The following is a 22,288-nucleotide window of genomic DNA, read 5'->3' on the forward strand; positions in this document are numbered from 1 at the left end:
CCCTACTTACTAGTTCACAATGAAAGATTTTTAGTGTAATGAGTGAGAAACAGGAGGCTGATGACCACTGGGTTATTTCCAATCTTAACGTTAATTGTTGTTCAGTCACTAAGTCAGGTCCGACGCTTTGTGACCCCGTAAACTGCAACACACCAGGCCTCCCTGTCCTTCACCATCTCCTGGAGTTTGCTCAAACTCATGCCCATTGAGTCAGTGATACCATCCAACCATCTCATTCTCTGTTGCCCCCTTCTCCTCTTGCCCTCAATCTTTCCCAGCTAATAGTTATATATAATTCACTGATTCATAATTCTGCAAAAGTATTGTACTGCAGGCAAAATTAGAATAACGGAACAATCTCTGAAAGAGGGACTAGACACCCACAGATACATCAGAGTTTGCAAAGAGTTTGCCCAGCCTCAGAGCCCCCCTTACGGCCTCTCCTCTCTCCACAGTTGAACCTTCTGCCACCTCAGCCTCCATCTCTTCAGCTGTGGCCATCCTCCATCCCACCAGTTCACTGAGGCCGGCCTCTCCTCAGCACCTGCCTCTGGGGCCATAGCCTCCTCGAGCTTTGTGCGTCCTCTTGGTAGGCCGGTGTCTGGGTTTCTATCTCCTCCTTCCTCCTACCACCTGCTCCTTCTCAGTCACCCTTGTGTCGCCAGCTTATCCTGCCCTGCCCCTTGCCCCAACCCTCGTGCTTCCCGACATTCCCATGGACTCCAAAGTAGATGCCCAGGGGCTGACACTGGTTCTCTCTCTCCAGCCGGAGCCCGGGCCCAACCATGCCTCTGCCTGCTGGAGGCTCCGAGACTTCAGGGGCCCCAGACTGACTGCTTCAGGCTTCTCTTTGCTTAGAAGCCTCGGAGGGGCTTCCCAGATGGCTCAGCAGGTAAGAATCCACCTGCAATGCAGGAGACACAGGAAACCCTGTTTCAACACCTGGATCGGGAAGATCCCCTGGAGAAGGAAACGGCAACCCATTCCAGTATTCTTGCCTGAAAGATCCCTTGGACGGAGGAACCTGGTGGGCTACAGTTCAAAGGATTTCAAAGAGTTGGACCTGACTCAACACACAAAGAGGGCCTCAGGCCCTTGGGATAAAGTCTGACTGCATGCCCTGGTGGACAAAACTCCTCATGGTCTCCCCTGCTCACTTCTCCAGCCCTCTGCAAACCACTGACAATTCCCAGAACGTGCTAGGTTTTCTCACGGTCCCACTGGGCTTCAAATGACTAAATAGAACCACTACTTCCCCATCCTTCCTCACTCACCTTAGAGGACTCAGTGTCCATGTTATGTCTTCTGGAAGATTCTTGGCCACCTCCAGGCTGGCTTAGTGGTTCCTGTATTCCCTCCACTTTATCATGGTGTATCCTAAGTCACTTGCCATTTATCTATCTCAGTGTACAGCCCAGTAAATGAGCCCAGGGCTTGATCCCTGACTCCAGCATGGATCCCGGTCTCCCTTCCTCACCAGTCCTACCCCAGCCACCCCAACTCTGCCCATGTTCTGATCTCACCAAGACCCCAGAGTGCCACTTTTGACTGTTACCTCACCCTGGCCTCAATAGCACACACAGGAATAAAGGCAGGTGTCAGACTTCCCTGGTGGTACAGTGGATAGGAATATGCCTGCTCATACAGGGGACAAGGGTTTGATCCCTGGCCAGGGAAGATCCGACTGAAGCTCATGCGCCCAGAGCCTGTGCTTCACAGCAAGAGAAGCCACCACATGAGAAGCCTGCGCACAGCAACGAAGACTAGTCCTGCTCACTGCAACTAGAGAAAGCCTGCTCTCAGCAACGAAGACCCAGTGCAACCAAAAAATGGAATAAATAAAAAACTCTATTAAGGCAGATGTCCGCCACTACCAGGGGTGCATCTCTACCTCCCTGGAGGAAGGATTCAAGTCTGCAGAGGCGGTGAGGGGCAGAGCCTCAGTCACAGGGTTGCTGTGGTAGAATTCATTCCTTAACGATGGTCTCTGACTGGGCAGCCGACCTCGGCCTCTCCTTACAGAGTGAGTGACCTGCTGGTCTAGGAGGGGTGGTGTGTGGGCAAGTAAATGCTAAGGCGACTCAGTCATGTTTGACTCTGTGACCGCATGGACTGTAGACTGTCAGGCTCTTCTGTCCATGGGATTCTCTAGGCAAGAATACTTGAGTGAGTAGCCATGCCCTCCTCCAGGGGATCTTGCCTACCCAGGGATCGAACCTGCATTTTCTGCATTTCCTGCATTGCAGGCAGATTCTTAACCCACTGAAAGAAAGTGGCAGAAGCGGGGTGGGGTTTGGGGGGAGGGGCCAGGGAATGTGGGGAGCTGTGGCTTGGCTGGGCAAGGCAAGTTCCAGACCAGATCCGTTCTATTGGCACCCTCTAGAGGACAGTTCTATCACCTGAGTTGGCTTTGCAACCGAACCCTACACCTCCTCTCCACAATAAGGGGCTGCCAGCCTCAGAACCTTCTGGACCCGCTGCCCACCCTCCACGACTCCACCTGGCAGGTCTCCTTACAGTCTGCAGACCAGCAACCCCTCCCTTGTTTCTCAGCACCAAGTCACCTGCTCAGATCCCAGGCTGCCTGTCTTTGGAGGCTCACCCATGCCCCAGTTCCAGTGCTCTTGCCTGGAAAATCCCACGGACGGGGGAGCCTGGTAGGCTGCGGTCCATGGGGTCGTGAAGAGTCGGACACGACTGAGCGACTTCACTTTCACTTTTCACTTTCATGCATTGGAGAAGGAAATGGCAGCCCACTCCAGTGTTCTTGCCTGGAGAATCCCAGGGACGGGGGAGCCTGGTGGGCTGCCGTCTATGGGGTCGCACAGAGTCAGACATGACTGAAGCAACTTAGCAGCATGTCCTGGCTCCAGAGGTCCTCTCATAGATGGTGGCTGGTCCCCTGGCTGGCTCCTGACCCACCTTGGCCACCCACCCGCAGGCATGCTCTCTGGTTCAGCCTGGCTCCTTCCCAGAGGCCTTGCTTACTGTTCCCATGGGAGGTGTTTTCCTGAGGGCTGGGCCTAGCTTTCCCCTTTCGCCACTAAAATAAAATGGGGGCTCCCAGAGGACGAGGCCCAGGTTTTTTCTCCTCCCTACCAGACTAAGAACCTCCAGAGGACGAGGCTAGCTTCTACCTCCCCTCTTGGACTGAGGTTTTCCTGCAAATATGGCTTTTGTCTCTTCCCCTCAAAGTCCAGGGCTTGAGTCATCCCCTTTTGGATGGAGGCTTCCTTAGGACTGACTCAGGGTCTTCTTCCCAGCCCTTCCACCTGGCTGTTGATCTTCAGAATCTTCCACCTCGAATCCCCATTCTGTGCAGTTCTCCCCACAGAGGGGGATTCAGGGGTCTCCGGAGTCTCCCCCATCTCTGGGACCCGGGGGTGGGGGGGACTTCCTCTGGCTCTGTGCTGGACACTTGGCTTGGTGCACAGGCCCTTCCTCTGAGACCAAGAGGCCCAGAGCGCCCACCGGGAGCTCCGCCTCTGACCTCACAAGGGCTGTCTCAGAACCCCGTCTCCACGGCACTGTTGGCAGGAGAAGGGGTGCTATTTTGGGCAGTGTGTCTGCACTTGGCTCGAGTGACAAGGGCCAGAGCCCTGCTCCACTGACCTCTTCCCTGGAGGAGCAGAGCAGAGCAGCACTCAGGTCACCCTGAGGAGGGCTGAGAGGCGGGCTCTGGCCGGGGACACAGGGACCGCAGAGCCCTACCAGGGGCTGCAGCCAGAGCCCGAGACGGTCATGGAGGAAGCTGTCGAGGGGCTGCTGTGACTGAGCGGCCTCAAGGCAGGCAACTGGGAGCATAAGGCCCTTCAGCAGAGTGAGTTGGGTCCCAGGTAGGGCCAGGACAGGGGGCCTCCCCTCAGACTCAGGCTTCGGGGATGCCATTCCTGGGGACCACATGGGCATGGGGTGGCCCTGGGAGTGGCTGGGGAAGGGACCCAGCTGGGAGTTGAAGGCCTGGATATCTTCTGGTTTAGTCCTGAGTTGCTGCCTCATACAGGCACGTCACACTTTCTTTCTTGGCTTCCTTACCTGTAAATTGACTGTTGGCAGGACCAGTGGCGGAGCAGAGATTGGGAAGATGCATGGGGCTAGGCTGCCAGGAGGGCCTGGGATGGGAAACGAATAGAGACTGGCGACAGGGACCAGAGCAGGAGGAATGTGGATCAGAGTAGGGGGTGGATTCCTGGCTTTGCTGGGGTAGTTTCTCCCTCTGGAGCCCCTCCTGGGCCAGGGCTGAGGGTGTCTGCAGTCAGGGCGAGGTGCGGAGAGCTTACACGGCAGTTAGAAGAAGGGGGGCAGAATAGGGAGCATGCAAGATGGGGAGGTCCAGGTTCACCTTCGTGCTGTAATTTTCAAGGAAAATGGGAATAAAAGGGGTGGGGGTCTTCAGGAAACGTGAGAGGGTAAACTTTGTTCTGAGGTGGGGATATGGACTAAGTGAATCTTCAGGGCCTCATCCTATGTGGGGTGTATGTGTGTGCATGCACGTGTGTGTGTGTGCCTATGTGTGTGTGTGTGTGTGTGTGTGTGTGTGTGTGTGTGTGTGGGCCCATGTGTGTGTGTGCAAGAAGGAGGCAGATGAGGCCCTGGAAAGTCAGAGTTTAAGTCAGCAACAGGAGGGCTTGAGGTTAGACTGAAGGCAGTAATACCCGCCTGTGTGAGGGTGGAAATGCTTCAGGGAGCCTGTGGGCATCTCCATTGTCCAGAGCTAGGCTGCAGGCTTGGGAAGGAAGGTCAGGAGGATCTCGGCAGGGCCCTGGCCTGGGGTGCCATGGGTCCTGAGGCCAGCAGGGGTTGGGGTGGGGCTCCAGGGCCTCTCCCTATTGGCGGAAGCACACACACCCCTCTTCCCTCCCTGCCAGCTTGGCTGGGTTGAGGTGTTGGCACTGGCAGGAGCTGTCCCTGTGGCTTTTCCCCTGGGGAGACTGAGGTCTGATGGGAATGAGGGGCCAAGTTCTGTGGCCCCCAGCCCCAGTGACCTCTCTTTGGCTTCACAGCATCTGAAAATCTCAAAGACAATATGACTCAGTCAGACAGGAAGAGGCGGTAAGCACCCCCATGTTCCCCTACCTCAGCCCTCCTATCCGGCACCCAACGCACCCCCAGGGCCCTCCTGACCCATCCTAGCTCCTCTCTCACGGCATTTGATGCACCAAGACTCCCCCCTTCCCACCCCGCTCCAGCCACGGGGCCTGGGAGAAGAGCCTCTCCCATCTGCACCTCCCTCCTTGGCCTCTGTGGAGCCAAGCATGGGCTGGGCCCTGGGGTGAGGGGAGGCTCTGAAAGACCCAAATGAGGGTCAAGGGGTTGGGCAGGGGGTTCCAGCTGCCCCTACGCAGGTTCTGCTCAACTGAACTGAACTCACTAACTTCTCACCTGCTCAGGCTCAGGTCTCTTTGAGGCGAAATGAAACCCAAAGTCCTTGGAATGGCTAAGGCCCTGCCTATTCAGTGCTTGTTACTCTCTGACCTTCCCCCATCCTACCCACCCACTCTCCCCTCCTTTTCTTCCTTCCAAATGTGCTCAGAGTCCTTCAGTGACCATCCGCTCTGCCTGAAACATTCTACCCACAGTTTCCCACGTGGCTTGCTCCCTCACCTCCTTCCTGTCTTTGCTCAAATGCCTCTTTCTCAATGAGGGGACCTGAATGCCCTGTTCCAATTCCTTCCCTCTCCCTTTTTCCTGCTGTAGCTCCCGGTAGGTAGGTAGGACAGTAGGTAGGACATATCAATACCACGCAAATATACGTACTACTTGCTTCCTTTCCTTGCTGCCGGCCAGCTCCACACGAGCATGGGTGTTGGTCTTCTTGTGTGCTCTAGGATAGACAGAACGCATGGGTCGCCTCTGTGCTGATGATGTCACTGTGCCCACTCAAGACTCTCTCAGGGCTTTGGACCCTGTTTGCAAAGACCCTCTGTAGGCCCAGACAGCTTAGCCCCAGTTGAGGACAGACTTCTTCCCACCACCCCGCTGCCTCCTGTGGTCTCAGCTCAGTCAAGGATCCCCGTCTCCCCCAGCGCTCCAGCCAGAAGTCACGGCCTTGTCCTTACACGTCTGTCCCCCATGCCTCACATCTAACCACCAGTCTCCTAAAAGGTATAAGAGGTGCTCACTTCCACCTCCCTAAACTCTCACAGCCACCACCTGCCCATTCTCCCAAAGTCTCTGCTGACCTGCCCTCCTCCCATCCCCGGGGGCTGCTTGCTCTGAGGGAGTTACCCATCTCCTTATGGAAGAACCCATCCAAGGGCAGGGTTTACTTGTACCCCTCATGCCTAACTCCTAAGTAGATGCTCAACAAACGTTTGTTAAATGGATGGATACGGGTTAGCAGCTTGAATGGTTGGCTTGCGGTTAGCTGAGCAGTTTGCAGCTGGTTGGTTGCTTAGATAATTAAATGAGTTGGCTAATATGAGAGCCAGTTAGTTGGTTAAGTTGCTAGGTTGATTAGTCGAAGGGTTGGTTGCTAGGTGGTCAGATATTTAGTTCCTTAATTAGCAAGGAACTAGGTAATTGGGGCTGCCCAGAGTGATCAAGAACCCGCCTGCCAGTGCAGGAGACATAAGAGATGCAGGTTCAATCCCTGGGTCAGGAAGATCCTCTGGAGGAGGGCATGGCAACCCACTCCAAGTATTCTTGCTTGGAGAATCCCCATGGACAGAGGAGTCTGGTGGTCTACAGTCCATAGGATCCCAAGAGTTGGACACAACTGAAGCAACCGAGCGTGCATGCATTTAGGTAGTTACCTGGTTGATGGTTGGTTTCTTGGTTTGTAGGCTAAGTTTTCTTCAACTCCCCTACTGTGAGCTCTCTCATTTTTGCCCCTGGATGAAATGACCATCTCTGATTGGGTGACCTCCAAATGGGTATCTCTAAACCAGACCACGTTACCAGCAGGCTCCTTCCTGGTCACCTCCACTTAGCTGTCTAGTGGGCTCCTCACATTGCTTCAGCACGCCCAGAGGTGACTCCTCATCCTCTGCCTAGACCTGCCGCTTCTCTCATGCGCCTCACACACCATTGTGCTGCTCCAGCCAGAGCCGGGGCATCCCGGACTCTCCCCTCTCCATCCTCCTCTCTAATGAGACACAAATCTGTTCGTAGGACTGCCTTCCTCTGGCCACCTCCGTGCACCTTCTTGGCTCTGGCTGCCATTATCATTCAGCCTGTCTGATAGCTCACACGTCCTCCATTCCTGCTCCCTCATTCCTGCCTCCAAGCAGGAGGCAGTGCTCCTGCCTAACTCCTCCACCCCAAGACCCTCTGGGGTCAGACTCCCTGGCGTGGGCCATGCGGCCATCTGCCCTCTCTGCCCCTCTCATGCCGCTTCGCCTCCTCTCTCTGCAGCCCGTCTTTGCAGAATTCCTCTACACTTCACACATTGTCATCGCTGCAAGCCTTTGTCCAGACCATGCCAGAGCCCAGTACCTTCCCCCACCTCCCTGATGCTCCTTCATCTGACCAGCCTTCTATTCTCGACCTAAATCTCCCTTCCTCTGGGAGAGCCTCCTACTCCCGCTGCTGGGTCATTTGCTTCCTCCCTGCCACCCCATAGCGTCCAGCGTTCACTTGTGGCAACACTCCTTGTTGTTCAGCTGCTAAGTCGTGTCCAGCTCTTTGTGACCGCATGGACTGTAGCCCACCAGGCTCCTCTGTCCTCCTTGTGTTGCAACACTCCTTACACTGTAAGTAATTGCTTAGTAAATTGTTCATCTTTCTAAGAGCAGGTATCATGCCAATGTTCTTTACTACAGTCCCCAAACACATTGGAGAAGGAAATGGCAGCGCAGTCCCATGTTCCTGCCTGGAAAATCCCATGGATAGAAGAGTCTGTGGGGCTGGATGGTTGGACAAGAGTGAGAGACTGAGCGTGCATGCGCTGAACACACTCTAGGCAGCCAGTGCATCTTGGTTCATTGGTTTGTTGGTGGTTGTCCCTTACTGAGTCCTGCTTGCTGTGTGGTGAGAAGGAAGAGGCCAGGGTCCCAGGGCTCCCTTAGTATCATTGACTTCCTACTTTGTTTGCCTCTCCTCTGCCTCTGTGTTACCTTCTGGGACTGTTCTTCTATTTTTTTTTTAAATAACATTTGTTTACTTTTTCACTTTTGGTTGTGCTGGGTCTTCGTGGCTGCACAGGCTCTTCTCTAGTTGCAGCAAGCGGGGGGCTCCTCTCTAGTTGAGGTCTGTGGGCTTCTCCTGGTGCTGGCTTCTCTTGCTGCAAAGCACGGGCTCTATGATACGAAGCCTTCAGTAGTTGCTGCTCCCAGGCTCTAGAGCTGTGACACATGGGCTTAGTTGCTCAGCGGCATGTGGGATCTTCCCGGACCAGGGATCGAACCCGTGTCTCCTGCATTGGCAGGTGGATTCTTTACCACTGAGCCACCAGGGAAGCCCCCAGGACTGTTCTTGAATTCCTGCGGCCTCAGGCTCTTCCTCAGCGCCAAGGAGGCCAGTCACAGGGGCACGGGGACACCTATGGGATGCTGCATGGCAGCGGCAGCTGGGTGGGCGCGCGTGGACTGACTATTCAGGCAACGCTACATCCCCCTCCGTATGCTCAGTCCTGGGTTTGTTCCCCTGAAGTAAGGACAGAACAGGGACTAGGGTGGGTGAGAAATGAACTTGGGTTCTCAGCCAGAAACGTAGATTGTGCTTTATCCACGCCTGGCTTACATTTCTCACTCTCAGGGCTCACTCTTGGCTGCTGTGAGGCTGGGGAAAGTCAGGAAGCTGGGGCTGGGGTGGGGGTGCTGTGGCGGTCCCCAGCAGGGTGAGGAAGTCAAGGGACAGGTAGCATGGGAGAGGAGAGGGTCACCGGTCTGAACAAGCACTAAGGCTGCAAGCAGGTATCTCTTCCTCCTCCTCCAGAGCCTCCAGGCTGTCTCCTTCCCCAGACTCAAGTCTTATCCCCTCAGCCCCAACAGAAGATAGAGCCCCTAACTCATTCTTTCATTTGTCCATCCAATCATCCATTTACCGAACAAATGTTTATTAACGTTCTACCATGTGTCAGGCACTGTGGGGAGTGCTGGGTATCCAGGGGAGAGCAACAGGCCTGCTGCGGCTCATGGGGTCGCAAAGTGTCGGACGTGACTGAGCAACTGAACTGAACTGAACTGAGCAGGCGAAGTCTCAGTTTTCATTCATTGGCGTGTACTCTGCACATCTACTACGTGCCCGGCACTCTGCTGGACACGGAGAATACACTTGGGAGTAAGACACAGCCCATCTTTTCCTCCCTCCTTCCCTTTCATTGGTTCATTCATTCACTCACTCATCCACTCACAAGCGTCTGTTCATGCCGACCTTGCCGCAGAGCCTGGTGTACTTAGCCGTCCCTGTCTCTGACGGAACCTGCTGTGTACTTCGGGCCTCGGTGCTGTTGACAGAGCCTGGGATCCAACTCTGCCACACCCCGTGCCGTTTGCAGAGCCTCGCAGTTGCCAGATCTTGCTTGATGCCTTACCTGTGTCCCCAGAGCTCTGGCCCCAGCAAACAGGCAGACAGACAGGCAGACAGGCAGGCAGGTAGACAGACAGCTGAGCTCTACTCTCCCGCCGGCTCTCTCCCACCTGCTTCTCCCCCAAGGCTCTTTGGCGCCACAGACAGCACTTACAGGCCCCCCATCTGCCCCCTCTGCACCCTCACCTCATGGGTGCACCTTCCCAATGGTCCAATGGTCCAGTCTCTGGCAGGAGGAAGAGGGGCATGACCTGGCTGTCCAACCCCAGTCCCTCCTCACGTCCCTGGGCTCTCATGTGCCTCTGACCCCCGAGGTACCAGCTGCCCTGGGCAAGAGCAGGCGTGTGTGGAGAGGCCACTGAGTTACCCATTAACTCAGCCATGACAATAAGTGCACCTGATCTCATTTCTGCCCATGGGCTCCTCCGGCTGCTGCTCCAGGTCCACCCGCGTGTCCAAGATGTTCTCGAAACCTACAGCAAAGGTGCAAGTCATATGGCAGAGCAAGTTAGTTCGAGAGTTCCTGGCGGAGTTCATCAGCACGTTTGTCATGATGGTGAGTGGGCGGGGGGGTGCAGGGTGAGCAGACTCTGAGGAAGGGATCTCAGGGAAGTGGGGCCTCAGAAAGGTGGGGCTCTGTAAGGGCAACCCATGGCCCGCTCCCCACGTCTGGGCCCTGGGTCACACTGTCCCTTCCCCAGCCTCTGAGGGAGAAGTATAGGAAAACAAGGGCTTGTCTTTCTCACCAAGTCTTTTTGGGAGAGAAGGGGCTCCCAATATGTGGGGCGAAATGAAATCTTGAGTCACAGGTGGCGGGGGCGCGCATTGTGGGCATGACTGGGAGTGAGGAGAAGGGAAATAGTAAAGAGATTGGAGAGGATGTGGAGGCTCTGAGAATTAATCCTGAGGGTGATGGGGAGACACTGAAGGCTTTCCAGGAGGGGAGTGATATGGCCAGATGTGGGTTTTAGGAAGAAATTCTGGGCTCCGTGTGGAGCCTAAGCAGAGTGGGCAATGCTGGCGAGAGGGGAGCCCAAGAAGAAGCTGTTGGGATGGCCTAGGACAGAGAGAGAGGTCCAGGGATCAGTCCAGGGTCAGCCTGGTCCAGGGGTGGAGAAGAAAGCACACATCCGGGGGAGTTAGAGAAGACGGACAGACGGACAAAGGAGACGGCGAGCAACAGGTGTGGGGTAAATGCTGAGGGGGCCATTTCAGCCTGAGGCCGGCTTTCCTGAGATCAGGTGAGCTGCTGAGGGTGAGGGGAATCTCAGGGGTGGGGGTGGCTGGGTATAGAGGCCTGGAACTCTGCAATGTGGTCTGGGCTGACGTAAACAGTTAGACTTCATCAGAACATGAATAGTGGTTATAAAATGTGTACGATGAGAACGTATGGAAAGAAAAAGGAACTGAGTTGAGGACAGAACCTGAAGAATGAAGAGGCGCACACAGAAGGGAATGGGTGCCCAGCGGGGTGGGAGGAGAAGGTGGGGGGAGGCCAGGTCACAGAAGAAGGGGGAGCAGTCAGCAGTGAGGGGGGCTGTGGACAGCCCGGAGTAGTGAGAGCCGACAGCTTCCTGTAGGGTATGGCAACCTGGGAGGTCCTGGGGGACCTGGGGAGGGCTCTCTAAGGGGACCACAGGGGAGAATCCAGATGCAAGTGGGATGTGGGGTTTCTTGGGCACCCCCTGTCCTGTCTCAGCCCAGCCACTCACCCATCCAGCCTCTGCCTGAAGCAGTGGCCACTCTTGTTTGTACCTTATGAAGACCCAGGTCTGTGACAAGGAGGGTTAGCCTCTGGGGAGGGGAACAATGGCTTCGGGAGCACAACAGAGGTGGCGGTGGGGGGAGGTGAGAGGATGAGTGTGTGTGTAAATGTGAGTGTCTGTGCACTGAGTCACAGTGTCGGAGAGACGGGGGACCCACGTTGCCCAGGGGACTCTGGACACCTGGGTTCTTATCCTGATCATTCTGCCACTGAGTCATCAGCTGGCCTTGGGCAGGTCTCTCTGTGTTCAGAGCTTGTCTTCTTAGACATTATTGTTGTTGTTTGGTCAGACCCATGGACTGCAGCACACCAGGTTTCCCTGGCCTTCACCATCTCCCAGAGTTTGCTCAAACCCATGTCCATTGCATCAGTGATGCCATCCAACCATCTCATCCTCTGTCGCCCCTTTCTCCTCCTTCCACACGCTCATTCCCAGCATTAGGGTCGCTTCCAGTGAGTCAGCTCTTCTCATCAGGGGGCCAAAATACTGGAGCTTCAGCTTCAGCATCAGTTCTTCCCATGAATATTCAGGGTGGATTTCCTTTAGAATTGATGTCCGATCTGGCCCCAGACATTATTAACAGTGTGAAACTGGGCCTCCATGGGCTTTGGAGCTGGGTCTGAATGCTGGCTCTGCTGTCTTCTAGCTGTATGATCTTACATAAATATCTTAACTGTTCAGAACTTGAGCTTTCTCACTGGTGAGTGCGACGCTAACATTGAGCTGGCTGACTTGTGTGAAGAAGGTTTGGAGCCGGACACTCAGCACGCATGTGGCTCACATGCGTTGGCTGATTCTCAAGCTGACAAACTCTCTCAGCTGCCCTCCCCTCCCTGCCTCTCGCCGTCTCCCTCTCCTCCATTACCTGCCCTCCTGAGCCGTGAAGACAGCATCTGGACCCCCTCTTCCTTAATCCAGGGCAAAGTAATTAATTGCTGACAAGACATTCCAGCCCCATGAGGGTTGTTAGACCTTGGCACTGTGGAGGTGGGAGGGTGCCTCCTGGGAGAGCTCCTAGGGACAGCAGGCCCCACCCACATGCATTCCTGCCTGCCCACTGCCCATGTTGGCGGTTCTCCTCCCTTTATTGAGGTTGTTATTGAGCACCTACTGCATATCAGGCATTATAATGCTAGGCCCTCCTGTGCAGCTTCTTCCCAAATCCTCATAACAGCCCTATAAGGGCGAGGCTATTATTATCCCCATTTCACAGATGGAGAAACCGAGGCTTTGTGAGACAAAGTCACTTGTCCAAGGTCACATTTTAAGTTAAGATTAAATCCAGTCTAGCCTAATATCCTGGCCTTGACCCTTGATCTCCACACTCTGTTCCTTACCTTAGCTGGATTTCTAACTCTCTCCCAGCCGAGGGAAGGCCCTCAGGTCCAGGCTTTGGAAAGTTTAAGACCCCTCTCCAGGTCTTGGTTTTCCCTGGGAGCAGAAACATTTGCTACTCAGTTGCCATGAGGACTGAAGGGAAGTAAAGTGTAACAGAACTTTGTGAGATTTAAGCTCACAGGGGACATTGTGTTGTTGTTATTTTTAGGTGTCAGGCCTGTGCCAAGAAGTGGGGGCTTTCTCAGGTGATAGGAAGCTCAATGAGTCATCAGCATGAAGGTTTCGCCAGAAAAGCTCGGAGTGACCTTGGGCCCCATTTATTGCAGCAACACGAAGGAAGCAGACTGTTCCACTCCGTTCCACTCTTTAGCCTCCGGGGGTGTTGTCCTCCAGGCTGGGCCTGTGGCTATTGGAGGCACCTGGACAGGCTGGGCCACATTCACTGGCCAGGGAGGGGAGGGGCTGGGTCATCAGTGCTCTGGAAACCCAGCTGGGGTTGTGAGAGATAGGGCAGGGCCTGCAAAACTCACGTTGTCGGGGCCTGAGAGAGTCACCGAGGCGGGTGGGGACTGGCTAACGGCGGAGTGCTGACCCGCGTGAGGACGTGGCTGCCGCCACTCTGGCTGGCTGTCGCCACATCACCTGGAATACAGGCTGCTTTGACAGAGATTCTGATTTTGCAGGAGAAGCTGAACCTTCTCTGCATCAAAACCAAGTTAATCAAACAAAACGTGTGCTGAACAGACGAGGTCCAGGGACTGCCGGTCGGGCAACCTTGACACACATGGGGTTTATTCACTCATTCATTGTTTTTAGTAAACGGTTTTGAGCTCCTACTTGGAAATGGGGACCTTGCTCTTCAAACCCTCCATGCCTGCTCCAGTCCCGGCATCTCTACCCCGAATCTGTCAGCCTGGCCTGGCCTCGCTCCCCACCGCCATGCCCCCTCTGCCCCTGTCCTATCCTCCTCACCCCACCCTTGGCCCTAAGCCGGCCTGTGTCTGGGCTCCCCTGCACCTGTCCTGGGGCCCCTGCGGGACCCAGCAGGCCCTGCTCAGCGGCCTCTCCCCTCCCCTATCCAGGCTAGTGCACTGGTTCTCAGACTGTCCCGAATCTAATGTGCTCACCGGCCACTTTACATCAGCAAATGGCTTGGTCTCCAGGCTGACAGAAACGGCCAGGTGTGCCACCTCCGTCCCAGGTGTGTCTGGCTCCTCACCCATCAGACCTCCCCTCCCCCAGGCAGGAGCCTCCACTCCTATTCATCCCCCCACCCCAGGCTCCTCAGGCACTTGGCTTCTTCTTTTCTCTCTTCTGTATCTCCAGCCCCTCCCTCTCTCGACCTTAGCACACTCAAGACTCCCTCCCTAAAACAGCAGAACAGAGGACACTCCTCCCTTCTCTCTGCGAGGCCCTTCATTTATCACACTTGGTCCCCCTCCCTTCTCAGGCAAGTTCTCAACGAGATGTCTCCACTGGTCCTTTCAACTCTTCCTCACCACCTCCTCCCCTCCTGCTCTCTGGACCTGACTTCTGACCCCATGCCCTGATGAGACAGTGTTCCCCACCTACTCAAGAACCCAGGGTTGTCACATCCAATGGGATGCTTTCCAGGCCTTCTCACGCTTGACCCAGAGACAGCACGTGATCATGTGGGCCATACCCTCCTTGGGAAATTCTGCTTCTCTCTGGGGTACAGGGCACATTCTCTCTTTGTTCTTCCATTTCTTTATTTTTTTTTTAAATTTATTAATTTTTGTTTTGCTGGGTCTTTGTTGCTGTGTGTGGGCTTTCTCTAGCTGTGAACAGGCTTCTCATTGAGGAGACTTCTCTTGTTGCACATTCTGGGCTCTAGGCGCTTGGACTTCAGTAACTGCAGCAAATGGGCTCAGTAGCTATGGGGCACGGGCTTAGTTGCCCCAAGGCATGTGGAATCTTCCTGGACCAGGGATCAAGCCCCTGTCCCCTGCATTGGCAGGTGGATTCCTATCCACTGTGCCACCAGGGAAGTCTTGTTCTTCCATTTCAACGGCAGCTCTGGCTGGGGTTTCTAATGCCCAACCCGAGGACTGACGTTCAGCCCTTGGTTCACCCTCTCCCAGGGGTCTTCATACCCTCCCTCATGGTTTCAACTCCCTTGGTTCACCCTCTCCCAGGGGTCTTCATACCCTCCCTCATGGCTTCAACTCATGTCCACAATACTTCAGGTAGTTCTTTTTTCACAAACTCCAGAACTCTTCAAGGGAAATATAATATGAGCCACATATGTAATGTAAAATTTTTCTAGTAGCCACATTAAAAAGGTAAAAAGTGACAGGTGAAATTAGTTTTAATAGTTACTGTATTTAACCCAAATGTTCATAATGGTACCAATTCAACATGTAATCAATATACAGTTATTTAAGATTTACATTTTCTTTTTCCTCCTAAGCCTTTGAAATCTGCTGTGTACCTTACACTTATAGATCTCAGTTCAAGTACATAATAGCCAAGTGTGGCTCATAGCCATCATATTGGATGATAGATCTAGACTCTGATTTCCAGCGGTCTGGACATCTAGAGGTCTCTCAAAGACAATACATCCAAAACATGGAGTATTCAGAGGAGATGCCATCTGAATGTGGCCTTAAAGAAGAGTATCAGTTTTTCTTGATCTAGGATCAGGTATTCCAGAGGGAGGGTGTGACCTATGCAAAACACCGAGGCATGGGAAAGCAGGCATGAAGGGAGCAGTCCAGTTGCTTCCTCCGAGACTGGCACAGGCAACTGCCTAGATTCGAAACTGGCTTACCGTGTGCGAGATGTGCACTTTGTCTTTTTTTGGTTTTATTTTGTTTCTAAGAGATTTATTTATTTATTTATTATTTTTGGCGCGCTGAATCCTCACTGCTTTGTCTTGTTGAGGCAAGCAATGTGTTCTTGTTGTGGAGCAGACTCTAGGGCACATGGGCTTTGGTAGTTGCTGTGTGTGGGCTCGGTAGCTGTCACACATGGGCTTAGTTGCTCTGCAGCACGTGGGATATTCCCAACCCAGGGACCGAACCCCTGTCCCCTGCATTGGCAGGTGGATTCCTAACCACTAGACCACCAGGGAGGCCCCAAGATGTATATTTGAGACAAGCCACTCAACTTCTGTAAACCTCTGGTTTCCCATCAGTCAAATGGGGAGAATAATAACGCCTAATGAGTAAACAGGTTTAAGGGTTAAAGGAGGTGAGAGGTAGAACTTGCTTACCAGTGCCTGGCACATAGTGAGTGCTCAATAAATAGTTATTATTCTTTTTTTCTTTATTTTTGGCCCACCATGTGACATGTGGGACCTTAGTTCTCTGACCAAGGATGGAACCCACACCCACTGCAATGGAAGTGTGGAGTCTTAACCACTGGACAGCCAAGAAAGCCCAAATGCTTATTATTTTTAATAGTAGTAATGTTATTTGACTTCCCAGCTGGCACAGTGGTAAAGAATCTGCCTGCCAATGCAAGAGGCACAAGAGATGCATATTCAATCCCTGGATAGGGAAGATCCCCTGGAGGAGGAAATGGCAACTTGCTCCAGTATTTTTGCCTGAAAAATTCCATGGACAGAGGAGCCTGGCAGGCTATGGTCCATGGGGTCGCAAAGAATCGGACATCACTGAGTGACTGAGCACACATATAATGCTATTATTGGTAACACTAGTGTTCAACATAGAGAATACTAGACCCGATATGAAACTGAGAGGCAGAAGGCATGAAAATCAAGGATCTTAGATGGTGACTTACTGAGTTTGGACTTTATCCTAGAAATGGAAGGGAGCCAGGAATGTTTGGACCAAAGGTAGACAGACATGGTCAGATTTTTGTGTTAGGTCACTCTGGCTGCAAGGAGACTGGGTAAGATCTGGGGAGAATATAACCAGAGTTGACCGTGTGCGATGGAGAACATACAAGTTTCTGGCTTGGCCAACTGGGATGGGGGAACATGGAATGAAGATCACATTTTCTGAGAGATGGTGAGCTTTAGAGCTGGAGGTGCCTGTGGAACACCCTGGAGACTTCTCGGAGGTATTTGGAAAAAGAGATCTGGCTCCCAAGTGCAGATTTTGGGAATTAGTCCATCAGGCGTATCTGAAGCTGGTAAGAAAACCCAGGAGTGACTGAGGTGAGTTATGAAAAAGGCCAGGGATAGAACACAGGGATCATCTGTATTTATGAGGCAGGTGAAAGAAGAAGAATGTGGGAAGGAACTGTGGAGAGGGAAAGGCTACAGAGAAAAGAGGGAAACCAGGAGAGAGACATGTCGGGGAAGCCAACGAGGAGGTCCTTCTGGAAGCAGAGCTGTGAGGAGAGTGAAAGTCAGCACAGTCAAGTGAGACGATGCCTGAAGGGACCACCGGGAAATCCAGAGGCTGGAGCCCTCGGACAAGGGAACTGGTGTCTGTGACGCGGGATGCAGAAGCCAGACTGGGAGGGGGACAGGGGAAGGGGCAAAGCACCTGAGATGGTTGGATGGCATCACCGACTCAATGGACGTGAGTATGAGTCAACTCCGGGAGATGGTGAAGGCCAGGGAGGCCTGGTGGCTGCAGTCGAAAGGGTTGCAAAGAGTTGGACACGACTTAGCAACTAGACTGAAGCTGAGCGGGTCCTTCCTGGAGCCTGACTGACATGGGAGGAGGCATCCAGGAGTCCACAGCTGGACAGGGAGGCCGGGATGAGCTGGAAGCTCTACTTTAAGGAAGGAGGAGACCCAAGTCTGTGGGAGCCAGTCAAGGGGAGGGTAGAAGATACAGGCAAGAGGGAGGAAGGCTTCTGCAGAAGAAGACAGAGGAGGGCACAGGAGCCAGAGCTGGAGGGGAAGGCAGTACAGACGCAGTGGGAGGAGGTGTTAGTGGCTAGGGGGAGGTTGAGTAAGGGCCTTCTTTTAGGTCTCTAACCTCCCTGAGAAGGGGCTCAGTGGGGAGACTCATCTGATGAGATCTGGTGGTTGGGGATGGGTGAGAAGTTCAGAGGTGACGCCTAAGGGTGGGCTTCCAGGGCTGATGTGTGTGGAGGTGGTGAGGGTTGGCGGTGGGTCCCGACAGAGCCCAGAAGGAAGTCTGCGGAGTCCCTGAAGAAATTTCCTTTGGACTACGCTGATGAGCGAGAAGCTCTGAGGGGTCCAGTCCACACCAGCCCTGTCCTCCTGGAAGCCCTTCAGGTGGACTTGGAGTCTAGGCACCGGGCAAGGTCCGTGGGAGCCTGACTCTCCCTCCTCACCCGACTCCTTCTCTAGCACGCGTCCAGCTCCCACTGGTCAGTTGTGACAGGCCTTGGCGGGGGCAACGGGACGAGGTCACGAGGAGGCATGTCTCTGGAGGAGGAGGGCACAGCAGAAGGGGGTACCCAAGGGCAATGCCAGGGAGACCTAGCGCGTGGAGGTGTGGAGCCCCAGCTGAGGCTGGGCTGCCTGGGTGGGCAGACCCTCAGAGGCCCTCTCCCACAGGTGTTTGGCCTCGGCTCCGTGGCCCACATGGTGCTAGGAGGTAAAATGGGGAGCTACCTCGGTGTCAATTTGGGCTTTGGCTTCGGAGTCACCATGGGAGTGTACATGGCGGGGAACATCTCTGGTGAGTAGACCGGGCCCCAACCGACAAGCCCGGCCAGGTGTCCCCCGTGGGCTCCTCCGGCCCCCTTCCAGCCAGCCCCTTCTCCAAGTCAGCTGGTGCCTTGCCCTCACGGGCCACCTTCCTCTGCCCAGACGCTTCACGAGCCCCCTTGACCCACCATTTTTACAAGCTGGGTTCTCTCAGGCAAGCGACTGAACTCTCCACCCATTGCTTTGCTTCATGGGGAGATGGAGACAGTGGTTTCTGCCTCGCAGGGTCCCTGTGAGGACTGAGCGAGCCCCCTTCACAGACGCTCGCCACTCTCATCGCTGTTGCCGTTGCTCTCGGTGTTACTGATTGCTGTTTGTTTCTTTGCCGACACCCTGGGCCGTCCCCGCAGGGGCCCACATGAACGCGGCCTTGACCTTCACCAGCTGTGCGCTAGGCCGCATGTCCTGGAGGAGGTTTCCCGTGTACGTTCTGGGTCAGTTCCTCGGCTCCTTCATGGCGGCGGCCACCATCTACGGCCTCTTCTACAGTGAGTGTCTTGCCCCGGGCGGCCCACCTCTGGCCTCGGCCTCCTCCCCTGAAATGTGGGCAGCTCCGAGCGCGTCCTCGCCTGTGAAAACGCTGGGATAGAAGAGTCTCGGAGGCGCTCCCTGCACTCCATGCTACCACCTCTTCTCTGGGACCGCGGCGGGGTTCGGTCGGGGGCGGGGGGTGGCAGGTTCACGCTCGGTCTGTATTCCCACAGCCGCTATTATCGACTTCTCGGGGGGAAAGCTGACGGTGACTGGCCCCACAGCCACTGCTAACATTTTTGCCACCTACCTTCCTGACCACATGACATTGTGGAGGGGCTTCCTGGATGAGGTCAGTGGTTCAGGCGCGGGTGGCCCTCCTCGGGCCCTCCTCCACTCAAGAAGGGGCCAGCAGGCAGCCCCCTGTGGTGGAGCGGGCAAGAACCCTGGACGGGACAATACAGAGTCACCGCTCTGCCAGGGGTGGGGGCTGGGGGCGCTGCTGAGGCCCTTGGGCTTGGCCGGGGGCCCCAGGTGCTGCCACGGTGCCTCTCCCCAGGTGGTGGTGACTGGGATGCTTCAGCTGTGTCTCTTAGCCATCACAGAGAAGGGGAACAACCCAACGCTAGCGGGGACGGAGGCCATTGTGATCGGCATCCTCGTTGTCATCATCGGAGTATCCCTGGGCATGAACTCGGGATATGCCATCAACCCATCCCGGGACCTGCCTCCCCGCTTCTTCACCTTCCTCGCTGGCTGGGGCTCACAGGTCTTCAGGTACTGCGTGGTCCAGCCCACTCCTGGGAGTTTCCTGTGGGTTCCCTGCATGCAGAGGGTGGAACAGCCCAGGAGCGTCCTGCAGATCCGCCCCCTCCAGGCAGCGGCTGGGGAGGCAGGAATGGGTCCTGACCTTCCTTCAGACCCTGCTCCTGGACGTCAGCCCTGCCCCAGACCCGCTGCTGTCCCTGAATGGGGCTGAAGCTGATCAGTGCCCCAGGCTCAGGGCCGACTCCCGGGCTAGGATGGGGCTTCCTCCTCTACTCTCCAGCCCCCGCCACCCATCCCCGCGTCGTGGCCTGAGGTAGACGCAGGTGCCATGCTGGGTGCTGGGCCCCTAAGCAGGCCTCTGCCTTCTGCCTGCAGCGCCAGGGACTGGTGGTGGGTGCCGGTGGTGGCACCACCCCTGGGTGCCTACTGCGCGGCCATGATGTACGCGATCTTCATCGGTTTCAACAAACGACAGGAGCCCCAGGTCCTGGAGAATCCCAAGATGTCTGAAGACCGCAGAATATCTGTGTTGCCCAAGACCGTGTCTCACCAGTACGGAGTCTCTTCCCTCACGCCTGTCTCTGTGTACCCCGAAGACAGACCCTCAGTCTTGCACCACCCTTAAGTGACTCCATCTGCCTAGAGCCCCTCTAAGACTATTTGTGAGCCTACATCCACCCCAATAAAGAAAGCCTTGTCCCACAGTGGCAACCCCGCTTCTTGGGGGCCTCCTGTGGTGGGGCTTACCTCCTGGATTCTCCCAGGAGCTCCCGGATTATGCTGTAGCCCAAGGCTGAGCACAGAGCTGAGTGGCCTCTGACTCCTGCCGGCCCTGGGAGCTGAGTGGCCCCCAGGGGAGCAAGTGGAAGGGCCGATCAGTGGCCTCAGTAAAGACAGGACCAAATTAGACGACCCTGGACACAGAAGGGTGGGCTGCCAGGCACAGGGCAGGGAGGGGATGGCATGGGGGAGGGATTCCACCTGGCAGGTGGGGGTCAGCCCTGGATGAACCGTGAGCTGCCCTGGGAGAAGACTCTGGACTCTCCTTCAGTCCTGGCCAGTCCTTGGACCAGGCAGGCCAAAGTCCCAGTGTGTGGATCAGAGTTTCTCAACATTTTCTCCCCTTATTCTCCCCTCCTTAGGAGCCTTCTAGGATTTTTTTTCCCCTTAATCACATGATATTTTAATACCACAGATATACTGTATATCTGTTTGTGTACTGTACATATATCTTTGCTTTATACAAAAAAAGTAAGGTTTTTAAAAATCTCTCCCTTTCAAGGATCCAATTTTTTCACCCATGGGAGCATAATCACCCCACCCTTGAAAATGCCTGAAGCAGACAGAGAGGAGGTAAGAGACAGGCTCTGCCTTCTTCGTGGGGGCAGAGCTCTCCCACCGTGGAGAATCCCAGAGCTGGAAAGGAAGAAGCAGAGAGGAAAATCCTGTCAAAAGGCAGGGGACAGGAAATGGTCTCATGAGGTTCCGGGGAACAGGTCCACCGATCCCAGGCCAGGAGGATCATCCTGCTTCTGGGACTCAGAAGGCAGCATCACCCGTGGCTTCTGTCCCTGCTTCTGCTTTTAGCTTTTCAGCAGCCACTGGGCACCTCCTGGGTACAGGCTCTGCAGGTGAGGTTGGGTCTCTGTCTTCAAGGAGCACAGCCCCTACTAGGGACAGGTGATCACAAGAAAAGAGCGGAGGGGTGAAGAAGGGGCTGCGTGCAGGGCTCAGAGGGGGCTCACAGCTCAGTCGTGAGCTGAGGCCACAGATGGCTTCCTAGAGGACGAGACAGAGCAAAGGTGGGGGGTGGTCCTTTCTGGGGCTGGATGCCCAATTTCAGGGTTTGAGGAGAGAGGGCGAGGGAGGTGGGTAGAGGACGCTGGTTTTCCTTCTGGAGCTGGGGACTTGGTGAGATGAGGTTTAGAAAGCCCACCTGAGTTGCAGTTTGCAGGATGCTGGAAAAGGGGGAGACTGGGGCCTGTAAGGAAGTGTGGGGCTGCTCCAGGAGGGGCGGCGGGGCAGCTCCCAGGTCAGCACTGGAGGGTGGAGAGAAGAGAAAGGATTCTCCTGTCACCAAGGAGGTAAAAGCCTCAGGCTAGACTCAGACTGGAGGGAGGAGTGGGTGAGGACGGGCCAGGGGCCAGGGCTGTGCCTTCTAGTTTCTGGCTTGGGCCCGGGGTGTTGGAGGTGTCCCCACTGAACATGGAGAATGGGAAAGGCATTTGTTTGAGGAGGAAGATGATAATTTGTACTGGAGACACATCGACTTTGAGTTGCCCATGGGACTTGGGCAATAGGTGTGTAGTCCTGGGCAAGTTATTCTGCCGTGCTGGGCCTTGGTTTTCTCATTTGTAAAGTTGGTCTAATGCTATCAAAATACCTACCATTTGTGTTGATGTGAATAATAGATGAAACAAAACATGTACAGTGCTGAGGATGGTGCCTGGCATAGAGTCAGTGCTCAATAAATGATTATGCATTTCGTGTGGTCTAGAGCTCAGAAGAGTTGAAGTAGAGACTGGGGAAACGGGCTGTGTGGACAGAGCTGGGGCAGAAGAAGGGGGAAGGAAGGGCCAGCAGGCAGGGTCCTGGGGAGGCGGAATGGGCCTCTCAAGAGGTTTGGCTGACGAGGGGCACAAGGTCAGGGGACACTGGAAACACCCCAGATGTCCATCAACAGGGGACATACTTACATTGCAGTCCAGTCACATAGGGCAGAATAGAATATATCAGTGAAAAGTGAGGTACAAGAGCTACCTGTCATGACATGGAGAAAGTGTGCAGGCATAAACAGTGATGTCGTACATCATACCATTATAAACAAGCAAACAGCGATATATTCTTCGGGTGC

General features: G+C 54.8%; 1 protein-coding gene across 3 annotated transcripts; it reads left to right on the forward strand.

Moving 5' to 3' along the window:
* The first annotated feature begins 3,542 nt into the window (after nt 1–3,542).
* Nucleotides 3,543–21,937, forward strand: AQP7 (aquaporin 7). 3 transcript variants are annotated; one of them, XM_043870480.1, is made up of 8 exons: nt 3,543–3,820; nt 5,004–5,052; nt 9,913–10,027; nt 18,043–18,166; nt 18,546–18,683; nt 18,900–19,018; nt 19,226–19,443; nt 19,810–21,937. In XM_043870480.1, exons 2-8 carry the CDS (start codon nt 5,027–5,029, stop codon nt 20,057–20,059), a joined length of 990 nt encoding a protein of 329 aa, XP_043726415.1. In that variant the 5' UTR covers nt 3,543–3,820; nt 5,004–5,026; the 3' UTR covers nt 20,060–21,937. The 3 variants fall into 3 exon arrangements, with proteins under 3 accessions (XP_043726415.1, XP_043726416.1, XP_043726417.1); XM_043870481.1 differs by having other exon boundaries at nt 3,585–3,836; XM_043870482.1 differs by lacking the exons at nt 3,543–3,820; nt 5,004–5,052; nt 9,913–10,027 and adding an exon at nt 10,691–10,712.
* The last annotated feature ends 351 nt before the right edge of the window (nt 21,938–22,288 follow it).

The sequence above is a fragment of the Cervus elaphus genome, chromosome 16, assembly GCF_910594005.1.
Source record: "Cervus elaphus chromosome 16, mCerEla1.1, whole genome shotgun sequence".
In the NCBI taxonomy this organism is placed as follows: domain Eukaryota; kingdom Metazoa; phylum Chordata; class Mammalia; order Artiodactyla; family Cervidae; genus Cervus; species Cervus elaphus.

Excerpts from the sequence above, each read along its gene's own strand:
- AQP7 (XM_043870480.1), top strand. The coding sequence starts at position 5,027 with ATGACTCAGTCAGACAGGAAGAGGCG. Across the intron at positions 5,053-9,912 it reads CAGTCAGACAGGAAGAGGCG|GTCCACCCGCGTGTCCAAGA; the intron begins GTAAGCACCCCC and ends CTGCTGCTCCAG. Across the intron at positions 18,684-18,899 it reads CATCTACGGCCTCTTCTACA|CCGCTATTATCGACTTCTCG; the intron begins GTGAGTGTCTTG and ends GTATTCCCACAG.